Source organism: Myotis daubentonii, chromosome 13 (assembly GCF_963259705.1).
Source record: "Myotis daubentonii chromosome 13, mMyoDau2.1, whole genome shotgun sequence".
Lineage (NCBI taxonomy): Eukaryota > Metazoa > Chordata > Mammalia > Chiroptera > Vespertilionidae > Myotis > Myotis daubentonii.
Genome location: NC_081852.1, coordinates 4,976,582 through 5,003,939, shown reverse-complemented (window position 1 = coordinate 5,003,939; position 27,358 = coordinate 4,976,582). Strand labels below are relative to the sequence as shown.

The 27,358-nt window shown below is 42.0% G+C and overlaps 1 protein-coding gene across 5 annotated transcripts in view; it reads right to left on the bottom strand.

The window, feature by feature from the left end:
• Positions 1-27,358, bottom strand: part of BMPR1A (bone morphogenetic protein receptor type 1A) — a 191,842-nt gene that overhangs the window by 33,366 nt on the left and 131,118 nt on the right. For 3 of the 5 annotated variants that reach the window (XM_059662047.1, XM_059662045.1, XM_059662049.1), the window contains 5 exons: positions 17,031-17,252; positions 9,647-9,809; positions 1,135-1,237; positions 370-466; positions 106-205 (listed from right to left, as the gene is read on the bottom strand). In XM_059662047.1, coding sequence (XP_059518030.1) covers positions 106-205; positions 370-466; positions 1,135-1,237; positions 9,647-9,809; positions 17,031-17,097 — 530 coding nt within the window. In that variant the 5' untranslated portion in view covers positions 17,098-17,252. Of the gene's footprint in view, positions 1-105; positions 206-369; positions 467-1,134; positions 1,238-9,646; positions 9,810-17,030; positions 17,253-18,290; positions 18,337-27,358 lie in introns of all 5 variants that reach the window. The other 2 variants (XM_059662046.1, XM_059662048.1) reach the window with 1 other exon arrangement.

The following is a 27,358-nucleotide window of genomic DNA, read 5'->3' as shown; positions in this document are numbered from 1 at the left end:
AAATTACAGTTAGCAATTGACGATTTTTGCCCACTGGCTTTAAGAACAACTATTTATACCTACTATTCAACAAAATATTTTGCATCAAAATAATTATCATCTTACTTGTAACAAAAGCAGCTGGAGAAGATGATCATAGCAATTATGCAGATAGCCATAGAAATGAGCACCACCAGCCATCGAATGCTGCCATCCAGAAACGGACCTGCCAGTGAAAGCAAACAATGAATAAACACATTGTCTTTTTCTCACATCTTATTAAACAAAAAAATTACTTGTAGTGTTAAATTCTAGAAAATTTGCATATTGTTAAAAGCAGAGAAAATATTTTACTGAAAATTGTAATCCTGCTTTTCTTTACTAACTTACCTATAACAACAGGGGGCAGTGTAGGTTGTAAATACTGGTTACATAAATTGGTCCGACAACATTCTATTGTCCGGCGAAGCTGGGCTTTTGGTGAGTCCTAGAGGAAGAATAATGATAAATTAGAAATAATTTGATATACTAAGTTGAGAATGAAAAGTATTAAATATTCATTAAAATATAACTTCTAATTCAGTGAGTGAAAAGCACCTGAACATTTTATGTGCAAAAAAACCCCAAACTGTTAAAAATTAGAATTTGTGCTGAAATAGTTTATAGTAGTGAAGACTGTAAAATGGTTTTTATTTTTAAAATATATTTTTATTGATTTCGGAGAGAAAGGAAGAGGGAGAAAGAGATAGAAACATCAACGATGAGAGAGAATCATTAATTGGCCCCCTCGCTGCTGCTGTTAAAATACTCCATTGAGATCTCCTCACTAGGACTTACCGTTTCTAAGTTGTCTCAGAGTGATACAAAGGTTAGTGCCCATCACCTTACAGTCTTTTCAATTTTTTAACCCACAAATAAGTGCGACTGTGTCATTTTTTTGCAGCCTCATTTAGAAAGAGGATGATTTAAAACTTTTTTTAAGTTCTTGGGAACCTCAATTACCACAATCACGTCACTTGCAGCAAGAGCTAAGCTTCCCAAACATATCTGCTTAAAGAACATAAAGCACTGTGCAGACGGCACCTCTCTGAGGGAGTTGGTACTTTCTATGGGCCCCTCCCTTCTTTATTTCACGGGCCCCAAATGAGATCTTACCTTGCACTGAAAATCAGATCCTTCATATTTCATACATCCTGAAGCTAATGTGGTTTCTCCCTGGTCATCTTCTTCTATGATGGCAAAGCAATGCCCATTAGTTCTGAAAGAAAAAACAAACAAAAAAAACCTCTAAGAAACGGAAAAACCCCCCAAAACATAACTTAGCATCAGCAAGTACTAATGAATATGTGCTTGAATGTGACCAGCTACTGACAGCCTTGAGTACCTTGTTGGGATTTATTGGCAAACCACAAGGGCTTTAAGGCAAATGAAAGTTATCGCATCTGAACTAAAACCTAAAGGTCCAATAAGAGCCCTATGTCAAGTAGAAAAGGTGCATTTTTTAAACAAGTGCTCCACATAGGAATCATTATGGAACTTTTCTTTGCTAATACAGTGATGTGAGTACAGAGAGCTGATCTGTAAAATTTGATAAACCATAATTTTTTAAAATATACTTAAAAATAACTTTTTTTAACCCATAAAATTTTCCAACGTTCACATACTGTACACAACAATAAGAGGCACATTTTACTGAACATAAAAAAGGGAGAACTTTTGCTCTGACTGGTATGGCTCAGGGTTGCGGGTTCAATTCCCGGTCAAGGGCATATACCTGGGTTTCAGGTTCACTTCCTGCCCCAATGGGGAGCATGCAGGAGGCAACCAGTTGATGTGTCTCTCTCACATCGATGTCTCTATCTCTGTCTCTCTCTCTTTCCCTTCCTTCCTCTCCCCCTTCCACTCTCTAAAAAGCAATGGAAAAATATCTTCTAGTGATGATTTTTTTTTTAAAAAAAGGGAGAACTTTTGAATAGCTGAGTTTTCAAGAAATTTACATAAATGTATTTGTCTTTAATAAAATTTATCATTTTAATAATATAAGCTGGAGCCCTAATATGTTCATTTACACTTTAATGGATAGAAAAAAAACTAAAACTTTTTTGTGTGCTCCTATACTTATTGTCCCTATCAGGAAGTGTATTGCTTCTACTTAAAAGAGTCTTGCAGATGCCCGGCTGGCATGGCTCAGTGGTTGAGCGTTGACCTATGGGAGGTCATGGTTCAATTTCCGGTGAGGGCATAGGCCCAGATTGCAGGCTCGATCCCCATTGGGGGAAGGGTGTGCAAAATACAGCCAATCAATTATTCTCTCTCATCATTGATGCTTCTATCTCTCTCCCTCTCCTTTCCTCTCTGAAATCAGTAAAATATATTTTAAAAAATAAATAAAATAATCTTGCAGAGTCCTAGCTGGTTTTGCTCACTGGTTAGAGCATTGGACTTCAGACTAAAGGGTCACAGGATTCATTCTCATAACTCGGTTGCAGGCTCAATCCCCGGCCCATTGTGGTATGTGCGGGAAGCAACCAACCTATGTGTCTCTCACATTGATGTTTCTCTCTCTCTGTCTCTCCTCTTCCGTTACACTCTCTCTACAAATCAATAGAAAAAATATCTCTGGGTGAGGATTAACAATAACATATAAAAGAATCTTGCAGAATTTTCATTTTCTGTAAGGAGAAAATGTGAACTGAGGGATGAAATTCTAATAAAATCGATGACTTGGTTTCACTCTGGGTTACTCAGCCACTAACAAATACCCTCACACATTAGGCAGGCACTACGGACAAGAAGTCTGGCAAGAAGCCATGTGGTGACATAGAGGAGAGCAATCCCCTATGACGCAGGTCACCAAGCCTGTCACAATAAAGTCAACCACCACCAAAGGACAAACAACAAATTTATGATGTGAAGAACCATCATATAATTTCAAGATTTTACTGTAAACATTTATGCTTTATAACTGGTCACATTCAAAGAGCAGCCAATTATCAGAAAAGTACAAAATAAGACATAAAAAGGAAACAATTAATTGACTAGGTTGAGTTGTTAAGGGAATGCTTTTTTGGCTAGTGAAACAATTCTTCGAATGTAGGAAGAGAATTACGTGGTCATGTATAGTGTGCTGAATAGCTAACATAAAACTAAGCAGGAAAACGAAAATGCCTACATAAATCAGATTGGTTTGGGGAGTTGGCTTAACACCCACAATATCATTCTTACATATCTATAAAATATTTCAGCCAATTTAGAATTATAAGGTTTTGCTGGAATTTTCATGTGTTTTGTTTTCTGTTTGTTTGTTGTTTTTTTATAATCGCAATGTTTTCTATGAGAATCAATTTTATGATAAAAAAAATCATTAAATAAACTCAAAAGGTTAAATAAAAATCACATTCTTCTTATCTCGTTTAAAAAGCTATCCTATCTAATAAAAGAGAAACATGGTAATTAGCGTACGACCGCTACCCTTCCCATTGGCTAATCAGGGTGATATGCAAATTAACAGCCAGCCAAGATGGCGGCCGGAAGCCAGGCAGCTGGAAGTGAACATGAGGCTTGCTTGCTTCAGTGACAGAGGACTCCAACGTTCCCCGCCTGCCGCTGCTGGCCTCTGAGCTGCAACTCTAAGCAACTATGTTACAAATATAGAAGCTAAACAAAACTCCAGAAACCTGCTTTAGTAGCCTGGCTTCAGCCAGCAGGATCGCAACATTGTTTCAAATACAGAAGGTAAACAAAGGCCAGAAACCTGCTTTCAGCAGCGGAGGCCTAAGAGCTGGAGCCTCAGAGCTAAAGCTGGCCCAGAATAAAAAGAAAAAGAAAAAAAGGAGCGGTTGGGAGCTTCAGTCACCCACCAGCCTGAAAACATCCCTCAGCCCCTCACTAAGACTGGCCAGGCACCCCAGTGGGGACCCCCACCCTGAAGGGTGTGTGACCAGCTGCAAACAGCCATCATCCCCTCACCCAGGCTGGCCAGGCACTCCAGTGGGGACCCCCACCCTGATCCAGGACACCCTTCAGGGCAAACCAGCCGGCCCCCACCCGTGCACCAGGCCTCTATCCTATATAGTAAAAGGGTAATATGCCTCCCAGCACTGGGATCAGCGGAGCCGCGAGGCCTCCTGGCACCGGGATCAGCGTGACAGGGGGCAGCGCCCAAACCCCCTGATGGCCCTGCGGCTCTGTGTGTGACAGGAGGCGGGGCCACAACCTCCCTATCGACCCTGCTCTGTTCGTGACAGGGGAAGACGCCCCAACCCCCTGATCAGCCCTGCTCTGTGCCTGATAGGGCAGAGCTCCCCAACCCACTGATTGCCCTGCGGCTCTGTGTGTGACAAGCTGCGGTGCCCCAACTCCCTGATCGGCCCTGCTCTGTGTGTGACAGGGTGCGGTGCCCCAACCCCCTGATCGGCCCTGCTCTGTGTGTGACACGGTGCGGCGCCCCAACCCCCCGCCCCCACGGGCCCTGCTCTGTGACGGGGTAGAGCCATAACCTCCCCATTGGCCCTGCCCTGAGTGTGAGAGTGGCAGCGCCCCAACCCCCTGATCGGCCCTGCTCTGTGGTTGATAGAGGGCGACGCCCCAACCACCCCCCACGGGCCCTGCTCTGTGCGTGACAGGGGGGAGCTCCCCAACCCCCTGATGGGCCCTGCTCTGTGCGTGACAGGGGAAAGCTCCCCAACCCCCTGATGGGCCCTGCTCTGTGCGTGACAGGGGGCAGCGCCCCAATCCCCCTGATAGGCCCTGCTCTGTGCGTGACAGGGTACGGAGCCCCAACCCCCCTGATGGGCCCTGCTCTGTGCGTGACGGGGGTGGCGCCGCAACCTCCCCATCGTCCCTACCTTGAGTGTGACAGGGGGCGGTGCCCCAACCCCCCAATCAGCCCTACCCTAAGTGTGACTGAGGGTGGCATCGCAACCTCCTGATCCGTCCTGCTCTGTGCATGACGGGGTGGCGCCCCAACTCTCCAATCGGCCCTGCTCTGAGCCCGACCAGGGGCTGCACCCAGGGATTGGGCCTGCCCTCTGCCACCCGGGAGCAGTCCTAAGCCAGCAGGCCGTTATCTCCCGAGGGGTCCCAGACTGCGAGAGGGCACAGGCCGGGCTGAGGGACCCCCCACCCGAGTGCACAAATTTTTGTGCACCGGGCCTCTAGTATTACAATGTTACTCTAAGAAAGTAACCATCACGGAGCATTTGAGATCTTGTTTCCCAACATGTCATTTGTTGGGCTCAAATACACTCTTATAAAAATTCTCTATAGGTTCATTCTTACTCAACAAATTCATCAATATAGCAGCCCTGAGGAGGCAACAGGAAAGAGACTTGCAAAAGGAGGGCACATTATCTGGAACCTGAAAATCAATTAAAAAAACAACAACAGATAGAAACACAATTTTGAAAAATGGCGGTAGATTAAGTAGCTGCTGCAAGGACACGCTCCCAGGACCAAACTGGAATTATAACTGTAATACAGAAAAACTTCCTGAATAATCAACTGAAGACCTGCTGGAGAGAACCCTGATAACCAGGGACAGAAAGTGGAGACTGCATAGAGACTGGCACCCAAAATAAGGAGACAAAGAAACAAACCCCAAATAAAAGAATAAGAGAATTCTACAGAAGAAAAGATAAATCAAATGGAGGTAAGAAATTTATCTGATATATTCAGAATAATGATGGTAAAGATGCTCAACAGCATGAGAAAAGATATAACTATGAGAACAGAAATAAAGAATGACATAGTACAAATAGAGAACACATCAGAAGGAATACACAGCAGATTAGGGGAAGCTGCAGATTGGATCAGTGAATTAGAAGACAGGGTTGAAAAAAATCACTCAATCAGAGAACCAAAAAGAAAAAAACAATTTACAAAACAGGACGACAGCTTAAGGGAGCTATGGTACAACAGGAAACGTTAACAATATTCACATAGCAGGCATGCCAGAAGAGGCAGAAAAGGAGAAAGGTAAGAAATAATAGCAAAAAACTTTCCTAACCTTTTGAAAGAAAAAGACACACAAATTCAGGAGGCATAGAGTACACAAGCAAGAAGAACTCAAACAGGCCCATGCACAAACATATCATAATTACATTGCCAAAAATTAAAGACAGAGACTCTTAAAGGCAGCAAGAGACGAGCAAACTGTTACCTACAAAGGAGCTCCCATAAGGCTGACACATGGTTTCTCATCAGAAACTTTACATGCCAGAAGGGAATGGGATTAAGTATTCAAGGTAATGGAAACCAAGAATCTGAAACCAAGATTACTATAGCCAGCAAGGCTATCATTCAAAATAGATGGTGAAATAAAGAGGTTCCCAGACAACAAAAGGCTAAAGGAGTTCATAACCACCAAGCCAACATTATAAGAAATGCTAAAGGGACTACTGTAATGAGGAGAAAGAGAGAGAGAGAAAGCTAGGCATACAGAATTAAAATGGCAATAAAGAAGTACCTATTAATAATAACCTTAAATGTAAATGGATTAAATGCTCCAATCAAAAGGCATAGAGTAGCTAAATGTATATGAAAACATGACCCAACTATATGCAATCTACAAGAGACCCACATCAGAACAAAAGACTCATACAGGATGAGTGTGAAGGGATGGAAAAAAAATGTTCCATGCAAATGGAAAAGAAAAAAAAAGCTGGGGTTGTAATACTCATATCTGACAAAATAGACTTCAAAATGAAGGCCATTTGAAGAGACAACAAAGGTCACTACATAACACTAAAGGGATGGATGCGACAAGAGGATATAACCCTGGTAAACATATATGTACCCAATATAGGAGCACCTAAATATAGAAAAAAACTTCTAGAGGACTTTAAGGGAAAGATTGCCAACAATATAGTCATAGTAAGGGACTTTAACCCTGCTGACTTCATTGGATAGATCTTCCAGACAAAAAATTAACAAGGAAACAGTGACCATAAAGGACACACTGGATCAGATGGATTTAACTGACATTTATAGAATATTTTATCCCAAAGCTGCAGAATATACAGTCTTCTCAAGTGCACATGGGTTATTCACAAAGACAGACCACATGTTAGGACACAAAACAAGCCTCTATAATTTGAAGAAAATTGAAATCATATCTAATATCTTCTCAGATCACAGTGGAATGAAATTAGAAATCAACTACAGTAAAAACACCAAAAAAAAAAAAAAATTCAAACACATGGAGGCTAAATAGCATGTTATTAAACAATGAATGGGTTACTAATGAGATCAATAAAGAAATCAAAAACTTCCTGGAAACAAATGAAAATGAACACACAACAACCCCAAATCTCTGGGACATAGCAAAAGCAGTCCTGAGAGGGAAGTTCATAGCACTAAGGCCTATCTCAAAAAAAAACACAATAAAAATTAATGATAAACTACTTAACCCTACAAGGTAAAGAACGATAAAGAGAACAACAACAAAAGCCCAGAGTAAGTAGAAGGAAGGAAATAATAAACATCAGAGCAGAAATAAATGACATAGAGACTAAAAAAACAATACAAAAGATCAGTGAAACCAAGAGCTAGTTCTTTGAAAGGAATAAATAAGATTGATGAACAGTTAAAACAAAGAGAAAAGACCCAACAAAGTAACATCAAAAACAAAACCAGAGAGGTAACCACCAACACCACAGAAATACAAAGGATTGTAAGAAAATACTATGAACAACTATATGCCAACAAGCTAGACAATGTTAAGAAATGGACAAATACCTAAAAAAAATACAATCTCCCAAAACTAAATCAGGAAGAATCAAAAAACCTGAACAGGCCAATAACAACTGATGAAATAGAAGCAGTAATTAAAAAACTCCCAGCAAACAAAAGCCTGGGTCCAGATGGCTTCACAGGGGAGTTTTACCAAACATTCAAAGAAGCACTAACATCTATACTCCTTAAACTACTCCAAAAATGCAAGAGGAAGGAACACTTCTAAGTTCTTTTTATGAGGCCAGCATTATCCTAATTCCAAAACAAGATAAAGACACTACAAAGAAAGAGAATTACAGGCCAATCTATATATAAAACCCTAATATGCAAACAGACCTAATGGTGGAACCGGTTGCTATGATGTGCAATGGCCACCAGGGGGGCGCATGAGGAACATGGTGGGCGCTGGCAGCAGAGCGTGGAACATGGTGGGCGATGGCTGTGGTGGGATGGTGGAGCAGGTGAGTGGCGGCGCCAGACCAAGGCGGGGTGCCGGCTGCTGGCATTAGGGTGAGCCTCTGGTGGTTACTGAAAATTCTTTGTGCTTGTGCGCTGCGGTCCCACCTGGCACTTGCACCCACTGCCAGTGCTGAAGCCGCTGCTCGCACCTGCTGCTGGTGCAAGAGCCACTGCTTGCATCCACGGCCGGCGCTGGCCCCACTTGCACCTGCTGCCGGCCTTGATGGCCCCTGAGGGCTTCTCCACCTCTCCCTGCTCCTGAGGGGTGATCGGGGCAGCAGCCGCTGCTCATACCCGCTGACGGCACCAGCCCCGCTTGCACCCGCCAGCCCCAATCGCTCTGCGCCGTCAGGAGGTACGAGCAAGGCCGGCGCCATCAGCGTGTGGGAGCAGCGGCAGTGGAGCAGGGCTGCTGGCGGACAGGGGACCGAGTGCCGCAGTGGGAGGGGCCAGGCGGGGGCGCGGAGGATGGTCCGAGACCCGCTCTTGTGCCCACCGCAGCCTCGTGTCCCACAGTTCCTTTCAAGGTGCATGAATTTGTGCACTGGGCCCCTAGTATCCTATTAGCAAATCACACCAGCAATCTATCTATAATAATAAAAGTGTAATATGCTAATTAGACCAGATATCCTTCTGGACAACCTTCTGGACAAAGCCGGGGTTGCAAAGGAAGCCTGAGTTCTGGGTGCCAGAGGGAAGCCGGTGCCGGCAGCCAGGGGAAGAAAGGCCTACTCTTGCACAAATTTTGTGCATCAGGCCTCTAGTATATTTAAAATATCATACACCATAACCAAGTGGGATTCATTCTAAGGATGTAAAGCTGATACAATATTTGCAAATCAATGAACATGATACATCACATAAACAAACTGAAAGACAAAAATCACATGATCTTATCAATAGGTGCAGAAAAAGCATTCAACAAAATCCAACACCCAGTTTTTATAAAAACTCAGCAAAGTGGGTATAGATGGAGCATATCTCAACATGATAAAGGCCATATATGACAAACCTACAGCGAACATCATACTAAAAACATTTCCCCTAAGAACAGGAACAAGACAGGGATGTCCGCTTTCACCACTGTTACTCAAAATGGATAAAAGACTTAAATTGTAAGTTGGGAAACCATAAATGTAGGAGGTAATCAACCAAACACCTTGTATGCATATATGCATAACTCATGGACATGGACAATTAGGCGGTGAAAGCCTGGGGTGGGAGCAGGCTGGAGGGTGTTAACAGGGGGGAAAAGGGGAACACATGTAATACTTTCAACAATAAAGATTAAAAAGAAATAAAGTAAGCATCAATCAACAGAAATAAATATTCCCATATACAGAGCAAAAAGCTTTTGGCTCTTAGGAAGACATGATATAAAGTTAAAGGAAAAAAAGCCGCAGACGAGGTAAACAACTGTTAAAATAGCACTGAATGCCACGCCATCCTCCTGACTGTAAGGAGAAGTACTCACATGCACGTGTTGTTGACAGCATCATCGGGACAGTGGCCCGAGCAGTAGCACTTCAGAAAAGGCAGGGTGTCTTCCGGGGCTAAGGTGACTCCACTTTCTGACTTTTTCTGGTCAGAGTCTGATTTCATCCCAGTGCCATGGAGCATACTGTCTAGATTCTGCCCTGTAATCATACATGAAATTTAAACCATTTCTGAAAAGCTAATTCCTTGATTTTAGTTTTCAATGAGGAAACGTTTCTAAGCTTTTTTATCATAGAAATTGTACCTAATGTGTCTTTAATTAAAATTGAATTTCATAAACACAAGTCAGAGTCATTTATTACTAACCTATTTATTATGCACAGAATCACTATTCCAGAGACTGGGATGTACAGAGATGATATGCCACAATGTTTGCGCTAGTGAAGGACAAACAAGAGTGGCACAGGTAGAATATGGTCATAAGTTTTAAGAAAGGTACATGGAAGCAACTTCAGGGAAGGCTGATATTGTTTCCAATCATTATAAAACAAATAAACTGTGGCATTTTTTCCCTTAAACTCTTTGATTCAAAACCTGTGAGTAGTTAAAAAAAAAATAAGCCTTTCATTTGTGCCTTTATGTGGAAGTGGAATTACTAAGCATCTTGCTTTGACTTTAATTGCTTCAGTAAGGGAACTGTGAGAGCTCAGGGACCAATCATAGTATATAGTGCCTTTTATCTTCAAGGTCACTGGTTCAAATTTGACTCTGCTGCCAGAAACTGCAGGTCATTGTCCCATTAGAGTCTAGTAGCTTCAAATAACAGATACCGTCACATTTGGTACTGAATCTTTCAGGCTGAAGGCAGACCAGAACTAAAACAATGTTTTAGTAATTCCTTCCTCCCCACAAATCAGCTGAAATCCACTAAGGTTGATCTCAAGGGAATAAAATGTAGAGCCAAATAGGTAGGAAATATTAAGATGCTTGGGTATGCATTTAATTATAAATGTTAAATAAGTGGTTCAAGGCTTAATAATTAGACCTGATTTTAAATTTTACCATACTGGTGAAATGAACTATTGAAAAAGAAAAAACACACATATATTCACACTGATAACAGGAAAAGAATGTGCTATTAAGTACATTATGGTGATTCCATACCTTGAGTTTTAATAATCTTCACTTACTCCTCTAAATTACTACAAAACTTAAAGACTTCATTTTTGTTAAGAACATCAAATATAAAATTAAGTCAGGGGGCAAAAGAAGGAGAAAGGGAGGAAATCCTCAAAGCTGGAAAAAAGGAGACCCAGATTCTGGTCTACAATGGTTCTACAATTCAGCCATGGGTGCTCATGGATAAGCCACATCACTTCTCCAGGCTTCGTCTCCTCAATAAGTCCTTAGGACTAGAGGACATATGAGGTCTCTTAACTAGCTTTAAAATACTATTACAGTAACAGAAGGAAGCATCAATTGAACTACAGAGAATAAATGGCAAATAATATATCACGCTATTAATTTTTCAAAAATCTAATAACATAGAAAAAGTAGTATAGTGTGGCAGAAATAGTGCTGAAATAGTAAACTGTCAAAGGTCCAAGTCCCAATTATGTTCATAGATAAGTTACTCTCTGAGCATCAGTTCTTTATCTATAAAAAATGGTAACAATACCTGCGCATTCAAATCAGGAGGTTATATACAGACCAAACGAATATATCATAAAGTAATTAAATATAATGTGGAAATGAAAATATTACTAATAATAAAGATTATACTAAAATATCACTGACACTTGAAAATTCAGTTATATGATCATTAACACACATAACTTCCTAGAAAACTATCTGAATTTAAGAGATAAATACCAATTACAATAATTTGCATCTGGGATTTGTATCATCTCAAATATTTATTTAACAAAGCACTAATTAGAGGCATACTATGTTTAGGCAAGGCACTGAGTTCTGAAAACTGATGTGATCCTTGGAAGGAGACGGGGGGAGGCACATAAACACAATATGAAAAGTGATAGAATGCAAAGGTGTTATATAAACAAAGAAGGGAGCAAATAACACAGACTTGTCCGAAGATGTCAAAAGCAATGAAATCTTAGTTATGTATCTTCTTAAAAAATATACTTTTATTGATTTTAGAGAGAAAGGGAGTGGGAGAAAGATAGAAACATCAATGATAAGAGAGAATCACTGATTGGCTGCCTCCTGCATGCCCCCTACTGGGGATTGAGCCCACAACCTGGGCATGTGCCCTGACTGGGAATCGAACTGTGACCTCCTGGGTCATAGGTCAATGCTCAAACTCTGAGCCATACCTTAAAATCGTAAGATTACACTAAGTAGTGTTATGGATGCAAAGAAAAATACCTAGCAGAAGCCTCTCTGCACTCTCTCCTTAGGTAACAGCACCCATTCCCAAATCTTTTTGTTGATGGTTTCTTGATTTATCCCTCCAGCCTTGGCTTGCTTAAGTATCTCAAAATTAAAATGGCACTCTTGTCTTTTCTCCTTTGAGATGAAAATCTCCACATTGATCTCTGATCCTGTCACTCACCTGCTTAAAAGCAATTAATGGCTTCATATGCACTCAAGATAAACCTACCCTCTGTCACCAGCCTACTGAGGCCCAGCAGGGTTTGGACCCTGTGTACCTCTCCAACATCAATTCACAGCACTTCTCCTCCATCACACTCAGGCACACTGGCTTTCTGTCAGTTCCTATCCACAAATCCTGTTTACAAAGTATAAAATTAAGAGGCCTGTGGTGGGCTGGGGGTATAGATTATATTTCAAAACAAACACATGTAAAAAATATTTAATAGCTTACATGCTTAGAAACACACACATATGTAAATAGAGACAAACAGCTGAAAGATACAAGTGACTATATATAGGAACATTATATCATGCTCTTTTGTCCTTCATAGAAACTTTCAGCATTATTGATTTTACTAGATTTTCATTCCTGGCTAAATAAATTTTCCTACCTTCCCAGCAATCTATTGGATTCTTTCGTATAAAGAGGAGAAACTCCCTCTCTCCTATCCTTAAGATAAAACATCTACAACTGAATCAGAAGGCAAAAGACAGGCGAGTTGCACAGAGAGTGGTGGGATGTCAGTGCATTGTATGATGGAGGTAGTCAACCAACAGCAGTTTTCTGTAACCGATGTGCTATGGAGCAGTGATTACTGAAGGTTTTTTCCAAGCTTTCCTCCTGAGTGGAAGCTTATATAGTACTTGTCATATTTCTTCTTCATCACTGAATACTGGGTGAGTTGGACATTGGTAATTTCTCTTTTAGCCATACATTGCGGGACCACGAAGAGTCACACCTGGACCTGATGGGGAAGGCTCCACAGAATCCAAACACCCTGGGTTAGTAGCTGAGTACTAAGTGAATGAAACTCTGGGTTATAAATCCCTTTGGGGAGGATCTGAATATTTCATATCAACACTAGCACTTTTAGTATATGCATGTGAGAAAGGGGATGCGTGATGTTAGGTAGACAAACAGGCTGCCGTACAACAGCTACTGTTAATTGTTCTACTCCCCTTTACTTTGCTGACAATGTATGCGGGCACCCACTCCCACCCCCTTTTTGTGTTTAAGTATCTGCCACTCCTTCATGTGACTCAGGGAAGCACAGCTCTACTCTCATTAGAGATAACTGTTTGTCTAATCTAACAATTGTAGTTCCATTCCCCGTGCCGTTTACACAAGAGCATATAATAAATTCTGCCTAATAAAATTACAAGGAAGTTGGCTAGGTGGAGGCTGGGGAGAGGTGTCTGGGGAAAGATTTCTTAACCAAGTAAAAAAAGACATCCACCCTTTTCCTCCACTGAAAGCTGTCAACTGAGGTTTCTACATCTGCATATGATGCTTGGTCCCAGCAGCCACAGTGGCCATGAAGTGAGTTAGCCTATGGCTAAATTGCTAAGTGCAGAATAGCACAGTTTAAACAGAAAGGCTTTGATGAGCCAAGCAATGAACTAATTGGATTACCCCTATGTTCACCCCATGTGTGATATTAACATTTTTCTTATTATTTAGCTATTTCACTTAATTTGGATTTTTGTTACTTAATAGCTGAAAACTTCTTAAATGTTTTCAGATAAAAAAGATAAAATATGTTTCAGATTCTTTTAGTTGCCCAATGGATATTTATTCCCTCACCCCTTCCCCGTCTGCCTAGTCAACAGAACTCTGATTTTGTCGGGATGGGGGTGTCCAACCCTAGTAAATGGATTTAGCTATTAACCTAAGCCGATTGTGGCAATCCTGTCTCCCAGTTTTCCAGTAGCCCTAGCAGCTGCCTCAATTTAGCCAATAAAACAAGATAAAGTCAGCTGGCAGCGGGTTAATTTCTAGGGACACTTTTGCTTTCTTGATATAAAGTCCAGAGGAGGCCAGGGCTGACCCTTTCCCCGTTTTTTCTTCCTCAATGCAAATAGCAGCAGCCATTCTGTAACCCTAAGGGAAATGCCAAGAAAAATCACAGAAATGCCAACCTTGACACTACTCAACCACTAAAAGAACACCAGAAAACATTTACCATCTCTCTCCTCAAAAAACTAATCTCTCTTTGTTTAAGTCTGTTTATTGGTTAATTTTAACTTAAAGTTAAAATATGACCAAGTAATAAAAACCAAGGACTACCAGACGTTACAATGAGATGTCTCATTCTTCTAACTGGAGCAGCTTTATCTCAATGTAAAAGCGCTTTAATCTGTATCATAACATTTGATGCACAAAATACTCCTGTTTATATCTAGGATAGGTGTTACTATTTCTATTTTCTAACAAGGAAACCAAGGTACAGGAAAATTCACTTTCCCAAGACACAATTCAAGATAAAGATGGAGCCAAAGTCAAAGTCATCTCCATTAATACCACTCTGTAATCCTTCTTAGTAATCTCTAAAAAATAACATCTTTTTCCTACATTCGTTTTCCCCCGCTACACTAGTTTTAGTTCTTTCTTCTCTTTAAGAACAAATGTTATCTTAAAGCAACTATAAATTAGGGGCAAAGAGGGAAATGGGGGACATTTGTAATATTGTCAACAATAAAAAAATAAAATTAAAAAATAAAGCAACTACAAACTATTCTTTTTTTGAAAAGAAACATAACAAATTTTGCTCTTTATCAGAGAAATAGAATTCATACTAAGATTTTTCACTTATGCCTTATAACTAATTATCAATTTACTTCATCTAAAAATTTTTATTATAGAACAAGCTAAGTCAGGGTGGGGAATGAGAATCTTATACCATATTCCCTCTGTGTGATCTGTATAGATTAAGCATTTTTAAAATACCAAATAAAGATTACCTGGAAGCAAGGTAGCAATGTAAGTGTTATTTAATTCATCTTCAAAACTCTGACAGCTTTGGTTGATGCTGATCAACAAGGCATATAACAACAGATGCTAAAATAAAGTTGTTTTATTAAATAACATGGCATTTCATTAAAAAGTTGCTTTTGCACTCTAGCTGGTTTGGCTCAGTGGATAGAGCATCGGCCTGTGGACTGAAAGGTCTTGGGTTCGATTCCAGTCAAGGCACATGCCTGGGTTGCAAGCTCAATCCCCAGTGTGGGGCGTGCAGGAGGCAACCAATCAATGATTCTCTCTTATCACTGATGTTTCTCTCTCTCTCCTCTCCCTTCCTCTCTGAGATCAATAAAAATTATTAAAAATAAATAAATAATAACAAGTGGCTCTTGCAAGAGAGCTCTGTATTCCAAGCATGGTAATAATGAGGGTATTATACCTAAGACAAAAGACAAAAAAACTACAGGATTATTATGCTCATGCTTTAAAGTAAAAATGTCAAAAGATTTATGCTGTTAATATTTTTTTCTTGTTAGATCTTAATCCATATCACTGTGAACAAAACATGAAAGAGCAATCTGTGGTCATAAGTATAAAATAATAAAGATGACCAATAAGTTCTATCTAAACTCCTTTTGCAAAATAATACTTTCTTTTCAGTTTAAGTTATTGTTCTAATTAAACTATACAGGAAAAAGCTCATATGCAAATACAGCCCATTTGATCCTATGAGTTATCACAGTAACTTCCTGTTTGAGAGTGCCAAGCTCTGAACACACCAGAGTAAAGTTACAATACTGATCACAAATAAAACAGTAGTTTATAAAGAACTATTAGTATTCAACACACATACATAAGTGCCATTTATATTTCTGGAGCCTCTTAATAACAATAATTTTTTTAATTATTTAATTTATTCCTTATTGTATTGTATTTTTTTAAAAATATTTTTTATTGATTTTTTACAGAGAGGAAGGGAGAGGGATAGAGAGTTAGAAACATCCATGAGAGAGAAACATAGATCAGCTGTCTCCTGCACACCCCCTACTGGGGATGTGCCTGCAACCAAAGTACATGCCCTTGACCGGAATCGAACCTGGGACTCTTCAGTCCACAGGCCGACGCTCTAGCCACTGAGCCAAACTGGTCAGGGCTCCTTATTGTATTTTAAAGGAGACAGGATTTTGAACTAAGTCTTTTAAAAAAAAAATTTTTTTTTTATTGATTTTTTAGAGAGAGAGGAAGGGAGAGGGATACAGAGATAGAAATATCGATGAGAAATATCAATTGGCTGCTTCCTGCATGCCCCCCACTGAGGATGGAGACCAAAATGCAGGCATGTGCTCTAAGCGGGAATTTTCTGGTTCATGGGTTCAAGCTCAACCACTGAACCACATCAGCTGGGCTAAACTAAGTCTTAAGTACCTATTACCCTGTACCTCATGCACTAGGTCAGTTACTTTATCTCATTTAATCCTCACAAGACTTGACGCTACGTATCACAATGCCTACGTTATGAATAAGATAACAGTTCAGAAAGGCTGAGATTTTACACATACTGAAAATGTTTCGCCGGAACCGGTTTGGCTCAGTGGATAGAGCGTCGGCCGGCGGACTGAAAGGTCCCAGGTTCGATTCCGGTCAAGGGCATGTACCTTGGTTGCGGGCACATCCCCAATGGGAGATGTGCAGGAGGCGGCTGATCGATGTTTCTCTCTCATCGATGTTTCTAACTATCTCTCTCCCTTCCTCTCTGTAAAAAATCAATTTTATATATATATATATATATATATATATATATATATATGTATATATATATATATATATATATATATATATATATATATATAACATTTAAAGAAAATGTTTCTATCATAGTCAAGTTCAAAAGTTATTTGAGAAACGTGTTCTTTGCCTCTTTAAAATTTATGCTGCTATACTGGACCTATCTGTTCAAAAAAGGATCAGGAACCGAAACAGTTGCAGGAATAAATGCTTCTTTATATACAGAAAGAAATTATGTAAAAAGATAGTAAGATTGCTTAAATGAACAATGATTTACCTTGAACATGAGAAACGACGGACAGATAGGCTCCCAATAATGTGACGTAAACATATAGCTGAGTCATTGTTCAATTTTAACGTTTCTTTCCTGTACACTGTCACCTTAATAACTGATTTTGTTATGTCACTAATTTAAACAACTTTTATTCACTGAGATTTTCTTGTAAAAGTTTTCAATGGCTTTACAATGACTCCAATTTCCACTGTTTTCTTCTGACTCCTGGAAGATAAAAATATGAAATAGGTAATAAATATGACTGAATTCTAAAAAGTTTTTAAAAACAAAGAGAGAAAACAAATGCCCAAATGTAACTTTATTTTTTTAAATATGTTTTTATTGATTTCAGAGAGGAAGGGAGAGGAAGGAAGAGATAGAAACATCAATGATGAGAGAAAATTATTGATTGGCTGCCTCCTGCACGCCCCCCACTGGGGATTGAGCCCACAACCCAGGCATGCGCCCTGACCAGGAATGGAACCGTGACCTCCTGGTTCATAGGTCTACGCTCAACCGCTGAGCCACGCAGCCAGGCCCAAACATAACTTTAAATAATGAAATATATTTTTAAAGACTGAAGCTACCTTAGCTTTTTAAAAAGGGCATTGTAATGTAAAAGCTTAGATAATTTAGTAATGGGTAATCACCACTCTGACCTTAGATTACAATATGTAAACAAATAAACACACTAAATAATCTCAATAGTCTTTTCTGGATACTCTAAAGTAATTAAGTTATTTAGGAATAAACAGGAAAAGTTGAATTTAAAATACTACACTCTTCATTAATAATCTTTCAAATCCTAGTAGATGTGATAAAAATGTCTTGAATCTTTCTAATAAATAACGTATTCTATAGATAGAAGCGAAAGCCCACCTAGAAAATCACACATTTAAATATGCCGTGTGCTCTATCATGAAAGTAAAACCAATAGAAATGTACCTTAAATAAAATTATTTTCCTAAAATGTGGTAAATATGACTTTGCTAGAATAAAATTGAGTTTTTAATATGGATGATATGAAACAAAACCTCTCCAATTATGTTCAGCAACTGTAAAATATTTAAACAGGTAACAGAAAAAAAGGCTAGTTTGTATAAAGATGAACCTAATTCTGTTTTGCTCCCATCCTATTGGTTCATGCAATTTGATTTTATTGACTTCAGCCTGAATTATAGAATGAATAAGACTTTATTGATGACACAATTAACCCTGGTATCATTTCTACTATAAATAACCTGAGCTTTCTACTTTACCCACCTGAGAATTTTCCACTTTTACCAGCTCTCCAAAGGCACTCCCAGTACTGAGGAAATAAGGTTTACAATGAGATGTCACTTATATTGCACATTTTATATGCAGCTTAGTTCTAAAACCTCTGCAATTCCTCACTTCTCTACTAGGAAATTAATTTGCTTCCCATCTATATAGTGCTGAGAGAGTAAGATGCAAAGTCTGAAATAATTACAGAATAACACCTGCAATGTGACAACAGCAGGAAAATCTGACATTATAAGACTTGTTCCAGGTTCCAAATTCAAAACAAGTTTCCAATATGTTTCCAACCCTGTTGTCTATTTCTATGTGCCTATAACTATCTCTCCTAGGATTATACTCCACCTGTCTAAATCAAACGCCTAACTTTCCTTCTCACTCCCGTAGGCCTCCTCCTCCTCCTCCTCCTCCTCCTCCTCCTCCTCCACTTGCTAGCACAGAGCAGGGTGGAGCTCTCTGTCCAGTCACTCAAGCCAAAATCCTTGGATGCTTTCTGCCTCCCTCACCAGCTCTAGCTCTCACACCCTCATGACACTTTTCCTTATTTATTAATGCACTCACTCACTCACCAACAACATTTTTTGAGTACATATTGCCCATAAGTATAAGGTGGTAGAAAAACAAATATGAGCATGACAGTTTCTGCTCCAAGAAGCTCAGTCTTAGTGAGAAAATGGATTGCTATGATTAATTCCATCTTTCAGTGTCAGTTTCTTCATCAATTTATTGAAACTTAACACGTGGTCTTAATCTCATCAAAGGTACAACCAAGACATCTTGCAGGGTGCTCCACAGGACTCTAAGCACCTTCCAGAGCAAAGGGATTATGTGTGGTTCCTCCCACATAACCATCTGTGACTCTGCTACTCTGGGCACCTCAAACCCTGGATCTGCCTTAAAGAAGTAACCCAACGTCTCTGGTTAGTTTCCTCATCTGTAAAACTGGAATTATATTATTAACTCCCAATTATTTTGAGAACTAAATGAGAATAGCTAAAACACAGTCACCGGTAACTCTGCATCAGCACCATTATAATTGCTTTGAATACATTAATATTAATTTATCAATTCATCCCAACTACCTTATAAGATAGGTACATTACATATGAGGAAATCGAGGCAAGTAAAGTATAAGAAATTTATCAAAGACCACACAGCTGGTAAGTGGCAGGACTATAAATCTAATCAAGAAGATCTGATCCCAGAGTCCAGGTGTTAACTGCTACCCTATACTGACTGCCTGCTGGATATTTTATGTACATAATGTAATGTAAACTATACATTATAAAGTATTTTGGAGGGTGGTACAGAGTAGGTGCTCAATATAAGTTTCCTCCTCACATACATGTTTATAACACACTTGCCAACAGGGCACAGGCAGTAACAGGTGCTATTCAGGACAATCCCGTCTACAAGACATTTTTATAGACAAAACACCTATAATAACTTATATGGAGAACAGCTATCAGCCAAGGAAAGGCTAAAGATAAAATGGCTTCAAATACCTCATTTGTAACCTAACAATGGAAATCCCTATCTTTAAAATGTTGCGATTATAAGCTCTCTCCACATCAGCACTTGAGACAACTGCTGAGATATTAAGGCAATCTTTTTATTTTATTTTATTTTTTTAATACAGTTCATTTATTTATTTTTATTTTTTAAAATATATTTTATTGATTTTTTACAGAGAGGAAGGGAGAGGGATAGAAAGTTAGAAACATCAATCAGCTGCCTCCTGCACACCACCTAGTGGGGATGTGCCCGCAACCAAGGTACATGCCCTTGACCAGAATCGAACACAGGACCCTTCAGTCCGCAGGCCAACACTCTATCCACTGAGCCAAACCAGCTAGGGCACAGCTCATTTATTTAAATGACTCAAATTACCAAGATGAATATTTTACAGCCCCGTTGTTTCAGGCATATTAATATCATCAGTGTAACTACATCATAATTCAACAATTTATCAAAAATGTCCAGAAAACAGTTGATCCAGTCTGTACAAACGTTTAGTTGGTCCGACAATTGTGGGTTATTGTTAAGCTGATTAACATTAAGACGATTTTATCGCCTGCTGTCTGAAGCACAGTGCTATAATCAGAGAGCAAGCAAGATCTCCCTTCATACCACCTGGTCAGACCTCTTCAAAATTTTAGAGAAGAATGACAGGGATGCAAAGGATAGAGAAATTACTACACCTGAGAGACAACTGAATGAACTGGTCAGAATATCAAAGTTATCAAGGACATGGCAGGCACGACGGAAACGAGACTAGACTAATTAAATAATTCATCAGAGTCCTTCCAACTCTGAAATCCTGCATGAACAGTAGTCTTGCTATTGAATATTAATTTACTTACTAATTATTTATTAAAGTGACTATTATATGCATGATTCTGTATTAGCCACCAAGAATATAGTGATGAAAGCAAAACAGACCCAGCCTTACAGAATTCATAGTCATTAAACAAGACAATACAAATGATACCATTTCTGGTGCTAGGTTCTGGAGAGACAAGAGGCACTGATGGAGTATGCAAGGGAAGTGACACTTAAGTTGAGATCTGAAGAATAAGAGCTAGCCAGGTTAAAAGAAAGAGGGTGAGGGAAGAAGGGCTTAGGCATAAGGAACAGCCTGTGCAAAATCTTGAGGCAGGGAACAACAAAGAGCAATGTTTCTAAAATGTTCTGAATAAGGGGTAGTGTGGTGGGAGATGAGGGTGAAGAAACAAAAGCAAGAACCAGGTCAGGCAAGATCGTAGGAAGGGGTTGGAATTTAAATCTAAGTGGATGGGAAGACAACGATCTGGTTTCGTGTCCTGGACTGGAGAGGACAACAACAGAAGTGAACACATCAGTAAGGACACTGGAGGACTTTAGGAGAGGGGTGATGGTGGTTAGGATTAAGGTGGTGGAGGTGCAGTGGCTGAATTCACAATATGCTTCACAAATAGACTCAATAGGACTTGGCAATGGATCAGATGTGGGGAAGTGAGGGGTCAAAGAAGATCTGGCATGAGCAATTAACTGAAGTAGGGACAAGTGGATTTTCAGAGAAGAGATCAGGGTTCCATTTTAGACCAAAGGGAATTTCTATGAGGCATTTGGTTCTGAAGCTTAAAGGAAACATCTGGAACCAAAGAGATAAGTCTGTTATGACAACAGCATGGAGATATGTAAAGCTGTGACTCTACGAGATGTCCTTCTAAGAATGAAAAGGAAAGGGCCCAGAACACCAGCGTTCTATTCATATGAAATTCACCGATAAAATAAAGTCATGGTCCAGGATCCATCATGACAATGTTATTGGAGTTTATATTACGATATCTGGAATACAAACTACAGTTCACGATAGGTATTTTTTTCACAATTAAAAAAAAATCTACTGAAAGATCATCGTATGATCAAATACATGTCCAAAAATGCTGATACTACCTTCCAAAGGTGAAGCCTACTTCCCTCCCCTGATTTCCCACTTCTAAGAAGTCAAATGGAAACAACAGAATGTGACTTCTTGAAATACTCTGAGGGAAGCCAGCTTACATGTCACAATGACACTCAAGTAGCCTCACAGAGGTTCCTGTGCCAACAGCCATGTGAGTTAGTCGCCTTGGTCATGGATGGATGCACCAGCCCAAGGGACGTTTTCAGGTGACTGTAGCTTAACAGGCATCTTAACCACAACTGATTATCATCCTAAATTAGAACCATCCAAGCTAAGGCCCTGGTGGATTCTCAAACCTCAGAAAACGTTTTTTTTTGTGTGTGTGTGTGTTGTTCTTTTTAAAATATATTTTTATTGATTTCAGAGAGGAAGGGAGAGGGAGAGCTAGATAGAAATATCAATGATGAGAGAGAATCATTGATTGGCTGCCTCCAGCATGCCCCACACTGGGGATTGAGCCTGCAACCTGGGCATGTGCCCTGACCAGGAATCGAACCACGACCTCCTGGTTCATAGGTCGATGCTCAACTACTGAGCCATGACGGCTGAGCAGTGTTGGTTGTTTTAAGCTGCTAAGTTTTGTGGTAATTCGTTGGGCAGCAATAGATAGTTACTATAATACAGTCGTTATGAGAAATTTGCTGAAATAATAAAGCCTAATTACTGTAAGTTACTGCACAGTCAACCAAAGACAGAAGCCCAGAAACCATACTCAAGTCAGAATCCTATATAATAAAAGACTAATATGCTAAGTGTCCGGTCAACTGGTCGGCCATTCAACCAAAGCGTAATATGCTAATGATATGCTAAGGCCCCTCAACCACTCACTATAATGTGCACTGACCACCCGGGGGCAGACAGTAAACCAGTCGCTATCACATGCACTGACCACCAGGGGGCAGATGCTCCAACTGGTAGGTGAGCTTGCTGCTGGGATCTGACCAATCTGGACTGAGAGAGACAGGCCGGACATGCCCTGGAGACCCTCTCAGTCCCTCCCCGGCTGGCCAACCTCCCGCATCCCTCCCCGGCTCTGATCATGCTCCTGTGGGGTCCCTCGGCCTGACCTGCACCCTCTTGCAATCTGGGACCCCCCCGGAGGAAGTCAGAGAGCCGGTTTTGACCCGATCCTGCAGGGACCCCACTGGTGTACGAATTCGTGCACCAGGTCTCCAGTCCTATATAATAAAGAGCTAATATGCAAATGGTCATCATGTCCTCACACTGTAACAGCTCAGACACTCAACACTGGGGAGAGCGGAATGGGGACCAGCCAGGCACAAATGAGCTTGCGAAAGGAATGGAGACCAGCCAGGCACAAATGAGCTTGCGAGAGAGGAATGGGGACCAGCCAGGCTGTGGCCCGGGAGAGGGACAAGCCACCTGCCCCATGGTCCTGGGTGCCAGTGGCTGTGCCTGTGGCCCAGGAGAGGAACACGAAGCTGCCCGCCCTGCAGTCCCAGGCGCCTGTGGCTGCGGCCCAGACAAAGCCACCCGCTCACAGTCCCCTATGGCTGCGGCCGGCCTAGGTGGAGCCAACCCAAGTCCTGGGTGCCTGTGGCCAGCCAGACGGAGGGAAGCCTGGGTTTTGTGTGCCTGTGACTAGTCGGAGGAGGGAAACCTGGGTCCTGGGTGCAGGGCAAGACAGAGAAGGTGAGGGGCGATCAGGTCAGCAGGGGAGCAGTTAGGGGAGATCAGGCTGGTAGGTGAGCAGTTAGGGGCGATCAGGCAGGCAGGCAGAGGTTAGGGGCAATCAGGTAGGCAGTTAGGAGCAAGAGGTCCCAGATTGTGAGAGGCTGTCAGACATCCCCCGAGGGGTCCCAGATTGGACTGGAGAGGGTGCAGGCCGGGCTGAGGGGCCCCTCACAGCCCCCCTCCCCCGTGCACAAATTTTGTGCACCGGGCCTCTAGTATAACAATAGAAGTATAAGACAGTCTTAAAGAACTGGATAATATAACTGACATATTTCTTTCAAAGGAGTAACCAAAAGTATGCTCTTTTGTTTTAAAATTATATAAATAAGGCTCATTAAGAAAACATTTTTTTACTGAATTTATTGGGGTGACATCTGTTACTAAAATTACATAGATTTTAGGTATACAATTCTATAATACATCATCTGTATATTGTACTGTATATTCACTGTCTTAAGTCAAGAGTCCTTCCATCACTACTTATCACCTCATACCCTCTACCTCCTCCCCTACTCCCTCCCTATTCCCTTCCCTATGGTAATCATCATGCTGTTGTCTATAAGGGTTTTTAGGGCTTAATCCAGTCCCCTTTTTCACCCAGCCCATTCCCCTCTTCCCTTTAACAGCTGCCAGTCTGTTCTCTGAATTTATGAGTCTGTTTCTATTTTGTTAGTGAGTTTATTTTATTCATTAGATTCCACATATAAGTGAAGTCATATAGTATTTGTCTTTCTCTGGCTTATGTCATTTATAATAATACTAGAGGCCCGGTGCACAAAAATTTGTGCACTCGGGGGGGGGGGTCCCTCAGCCTGGCCTGTGCCCTCTCGCCATCTGGGACCCCTCGGGAGATAACGACCTGCTGGCTTAGGGCAGGCCCAATCCCTAGGTGCAGCCCCTGGTCGGGCTCACAGCAGGGCCGATGGGGAGTTGGGGCGCCGCCCCCTGTCATGCACAGAGCAGGGCCCATCAGGGGGTTGGGGAGCTCCCCCCTGTCATGCACAGAGCAGGGCCGATCAGGGGGTTGAAGAGCTCCCCGCTGTCACTCACAGAGTAGGTCTGATAGGGGAGTTGGGGCACCGCCCCGTCACACACAGAGCAGGGCGGATCAGGGGTTTGGGGCGCCGCACCCTGTCACACTCAGGGCAGGGCCGATGGGGAGGTTATGGCTCTACCCCGTCACACACAGAGCAGGGCCCGTGGGGGGGAGGGGGGTTGGGGCGCCGCACCCTGTCATACACAGAGACACAAGGCGATCAGGGGGTTGGGGAGCTCCCCCCTATCAGGCACAAAGCAGGGCTGATCAGGGGGTTGGGGCGCCTTCCCCTGTCACGAACAGAGCAGGGTCGATAGGGAGGTTGTGGCGCCGCCCCCTATCACACACAGAGCCACAGGGCGATCAGGGGATTTGGGCACTGCCCCCTGTCACGCTGATCCCGGTGCCGGGAGGACTCGTGGCTCTGCTTATCCCGGTGCTGAGAGGCATATTACCCTTTTACTATATAGGATAGAGGCCTGGTGCATGGGTGGGGGCCGGCTGGTTTGCCCTAAAGGGTGTCCTGGATCAGGGTGGGGGTCCCCACTGGGGTGCCTGGCCAGCCTGGGTGAGGAGATGATGGCTGTTTGCAGCTGGTCACACACCCTTCAGGGTGGGGGTCCCCACTGGGGTGTCTGGGCGGTCTGGGTGAGGGGTTGAGGGCTGTTTTCAGGCTGGCGGGTGACTGAAGCTCCCAACTGTACCTTTTTTTCTCTTTTTTTTAATTCTGGGCCAGCTTTAGCTCTGGCTCCAGCTCTGAGGCCTCTGCTGCTGAAAGCAGGTATCTGGTTTGTTTGGGTTCTATAATCGAAACACTGTATCAACTGCAGCTCTGAGATCCCGGCTGGCTGAAAGCAGGTTTCTGGGTTTTTGTTTAGCTTCTATATTTGTAACAATGTTTCAAACTGCAAGCTCAGAGGCCGGCAGCAGCAGGCGGGGAACGTTGGAGTCCTCCATCACTGAAACAAGCAAGCCTCATGTTCACTTCAAGCTGCCTGGCTGCCGGCCGCCATCTTGGCTGGCAGTTAATTTGCATATCGCCCTGATTAGCCAATGGGAAGGGTAGCCGACGTAGGGCTAATTACCATGTTTCTCTTCAATTAGATAGGACTAGGGGCCCGGTGCACGAAATTCGTGCACAGGGTGGGTGAGGGGGGGGCAGTCCCCTCAGTCTAGCCTGCCCCCTCTCACATACTGAGAGCCCTCAGTGGATGTCCTACTGACAGCTTAGGCCCACTCCCTGCTCCCCTAGGGGAGTGGGCCTAAGCCGCAGTCTGGCCTCCCTTTGTGGGAGGCGACCGGGCTGATCAGGGGAAGGCGCCAGCCCCATCACACCACTGCTGCAGCCACTGCCAGTCACCACAGCCACCAAGGTGTTTTCATCAACACGGACTCCAGACCCTTCACCATAAAAAAATGACAACTTTCTTTAGGCATTTTCAAGATGTGTCTTTCATAGGATATGACATCTCTTTTTTTTTTTTTAATCCTCATCTGTGGATATGTTTCCATTGATTTTTAGAGAATGTGGAAGAGAAAGGGAAAGAGAGAGAGAAACATCAAAGTGAGAGGAACACTTTGATTGGTTGCCTCCTACATGAGCCCTGACCTGGGCCCGGGCCAAGGAGAAGCCTGCAACCTAGGTACATGCCCTTGGTCAGAATTGAACCCAGACCCTGTGGTCGGCAGGCTGAGGCATTATCCACTGAGCCAAACCTGCTAGGGCAGGATATGACATTTCTTAGTCCTCCAGCAGCGGACCTTCGTTTTTTTCTCCAGGAGTGTGGTAAAAAACCCTAGATCACCTTTTTGGATTCTTACTACCCAAGTTACTAAGAATATTACCAGTGGCATACAGGGAGCTAAGCCAATGAACGGTTGGAAAAGGTGTTTCCTCTGTAGTTTACTATGATCGCCGGCTCCCCCTCTGCCCCTCCGATCCTGGCTCCACCCCTGCCCAGGCCTCTGCGATTGCCGGCTCCACCCCTACCCAGGCCTGAGGCCTCTGGCCTGGCAGGGGACCCCTAGCCCCTCTGATCGCTTGCTCGGCCCCTCGGCACGCCCCCTGCTTCCCCCGTCCCCTGCCTGGCCAACAGGCCCGGACACTTCAGTGGTGGGGCTGAGGGGACTGAGAGCTGCTATCTTGTTGCTATGGGTGTGGCCATCTTTGTGATGGAGTGGTGACTAATTTGCATATTACTCTTTTATTAGATAGGATTTGCCAGGTCTATCCATGTCACAAAAGTGTAAGATTTCCTTCTTTACTATTCCGACTAAGTAGTATTCCATTGTATAAATGTACCAAGCTTTTTTATCCACTCATCTACTGATGGGCAATTGGGCTGCTTACAAATCTTGGGTATTGTAAATAACGCCGCAATGAACATAAAGGTGCATATATTTTTTCAAATTAGTGTTTTGAGTTTCTTCAGATATATTCCTAGAAGTGGAATCACTGGACAGTTTTATTTTTAATTTTATGAGGTAGCTCCATTATGCTTTCCACAGTGGCTGAATCAGTCTGCATTCTCACCAAGAGTGCACAAAGGTTCCTCTTCTTCCACATCCTGGCCAGCACTTGTATTTGTTTATTTGTTGGCAGGTGTGAGATGACTGATATCTTATTGGGGTTTTAATTTACATGTCTGATGATTAGTGACCTTGAGCATATTTTCATGTGTCTCAACCATCTTTATGTCCTCTTTGAAGAATAGTCTATTCAGGTCCTTTGCCCATTTTTTAGTTGAATTGTTTTTTTGGTGTTGAATTTTATAAGTTCTTTATAAATTGTGGACATTAACCCTTTATCAGATATATCTTTGGCAAATATGTTCTCCCATTTAGTGGTTTGTCTTTTCATTTTGTTGATGGTTT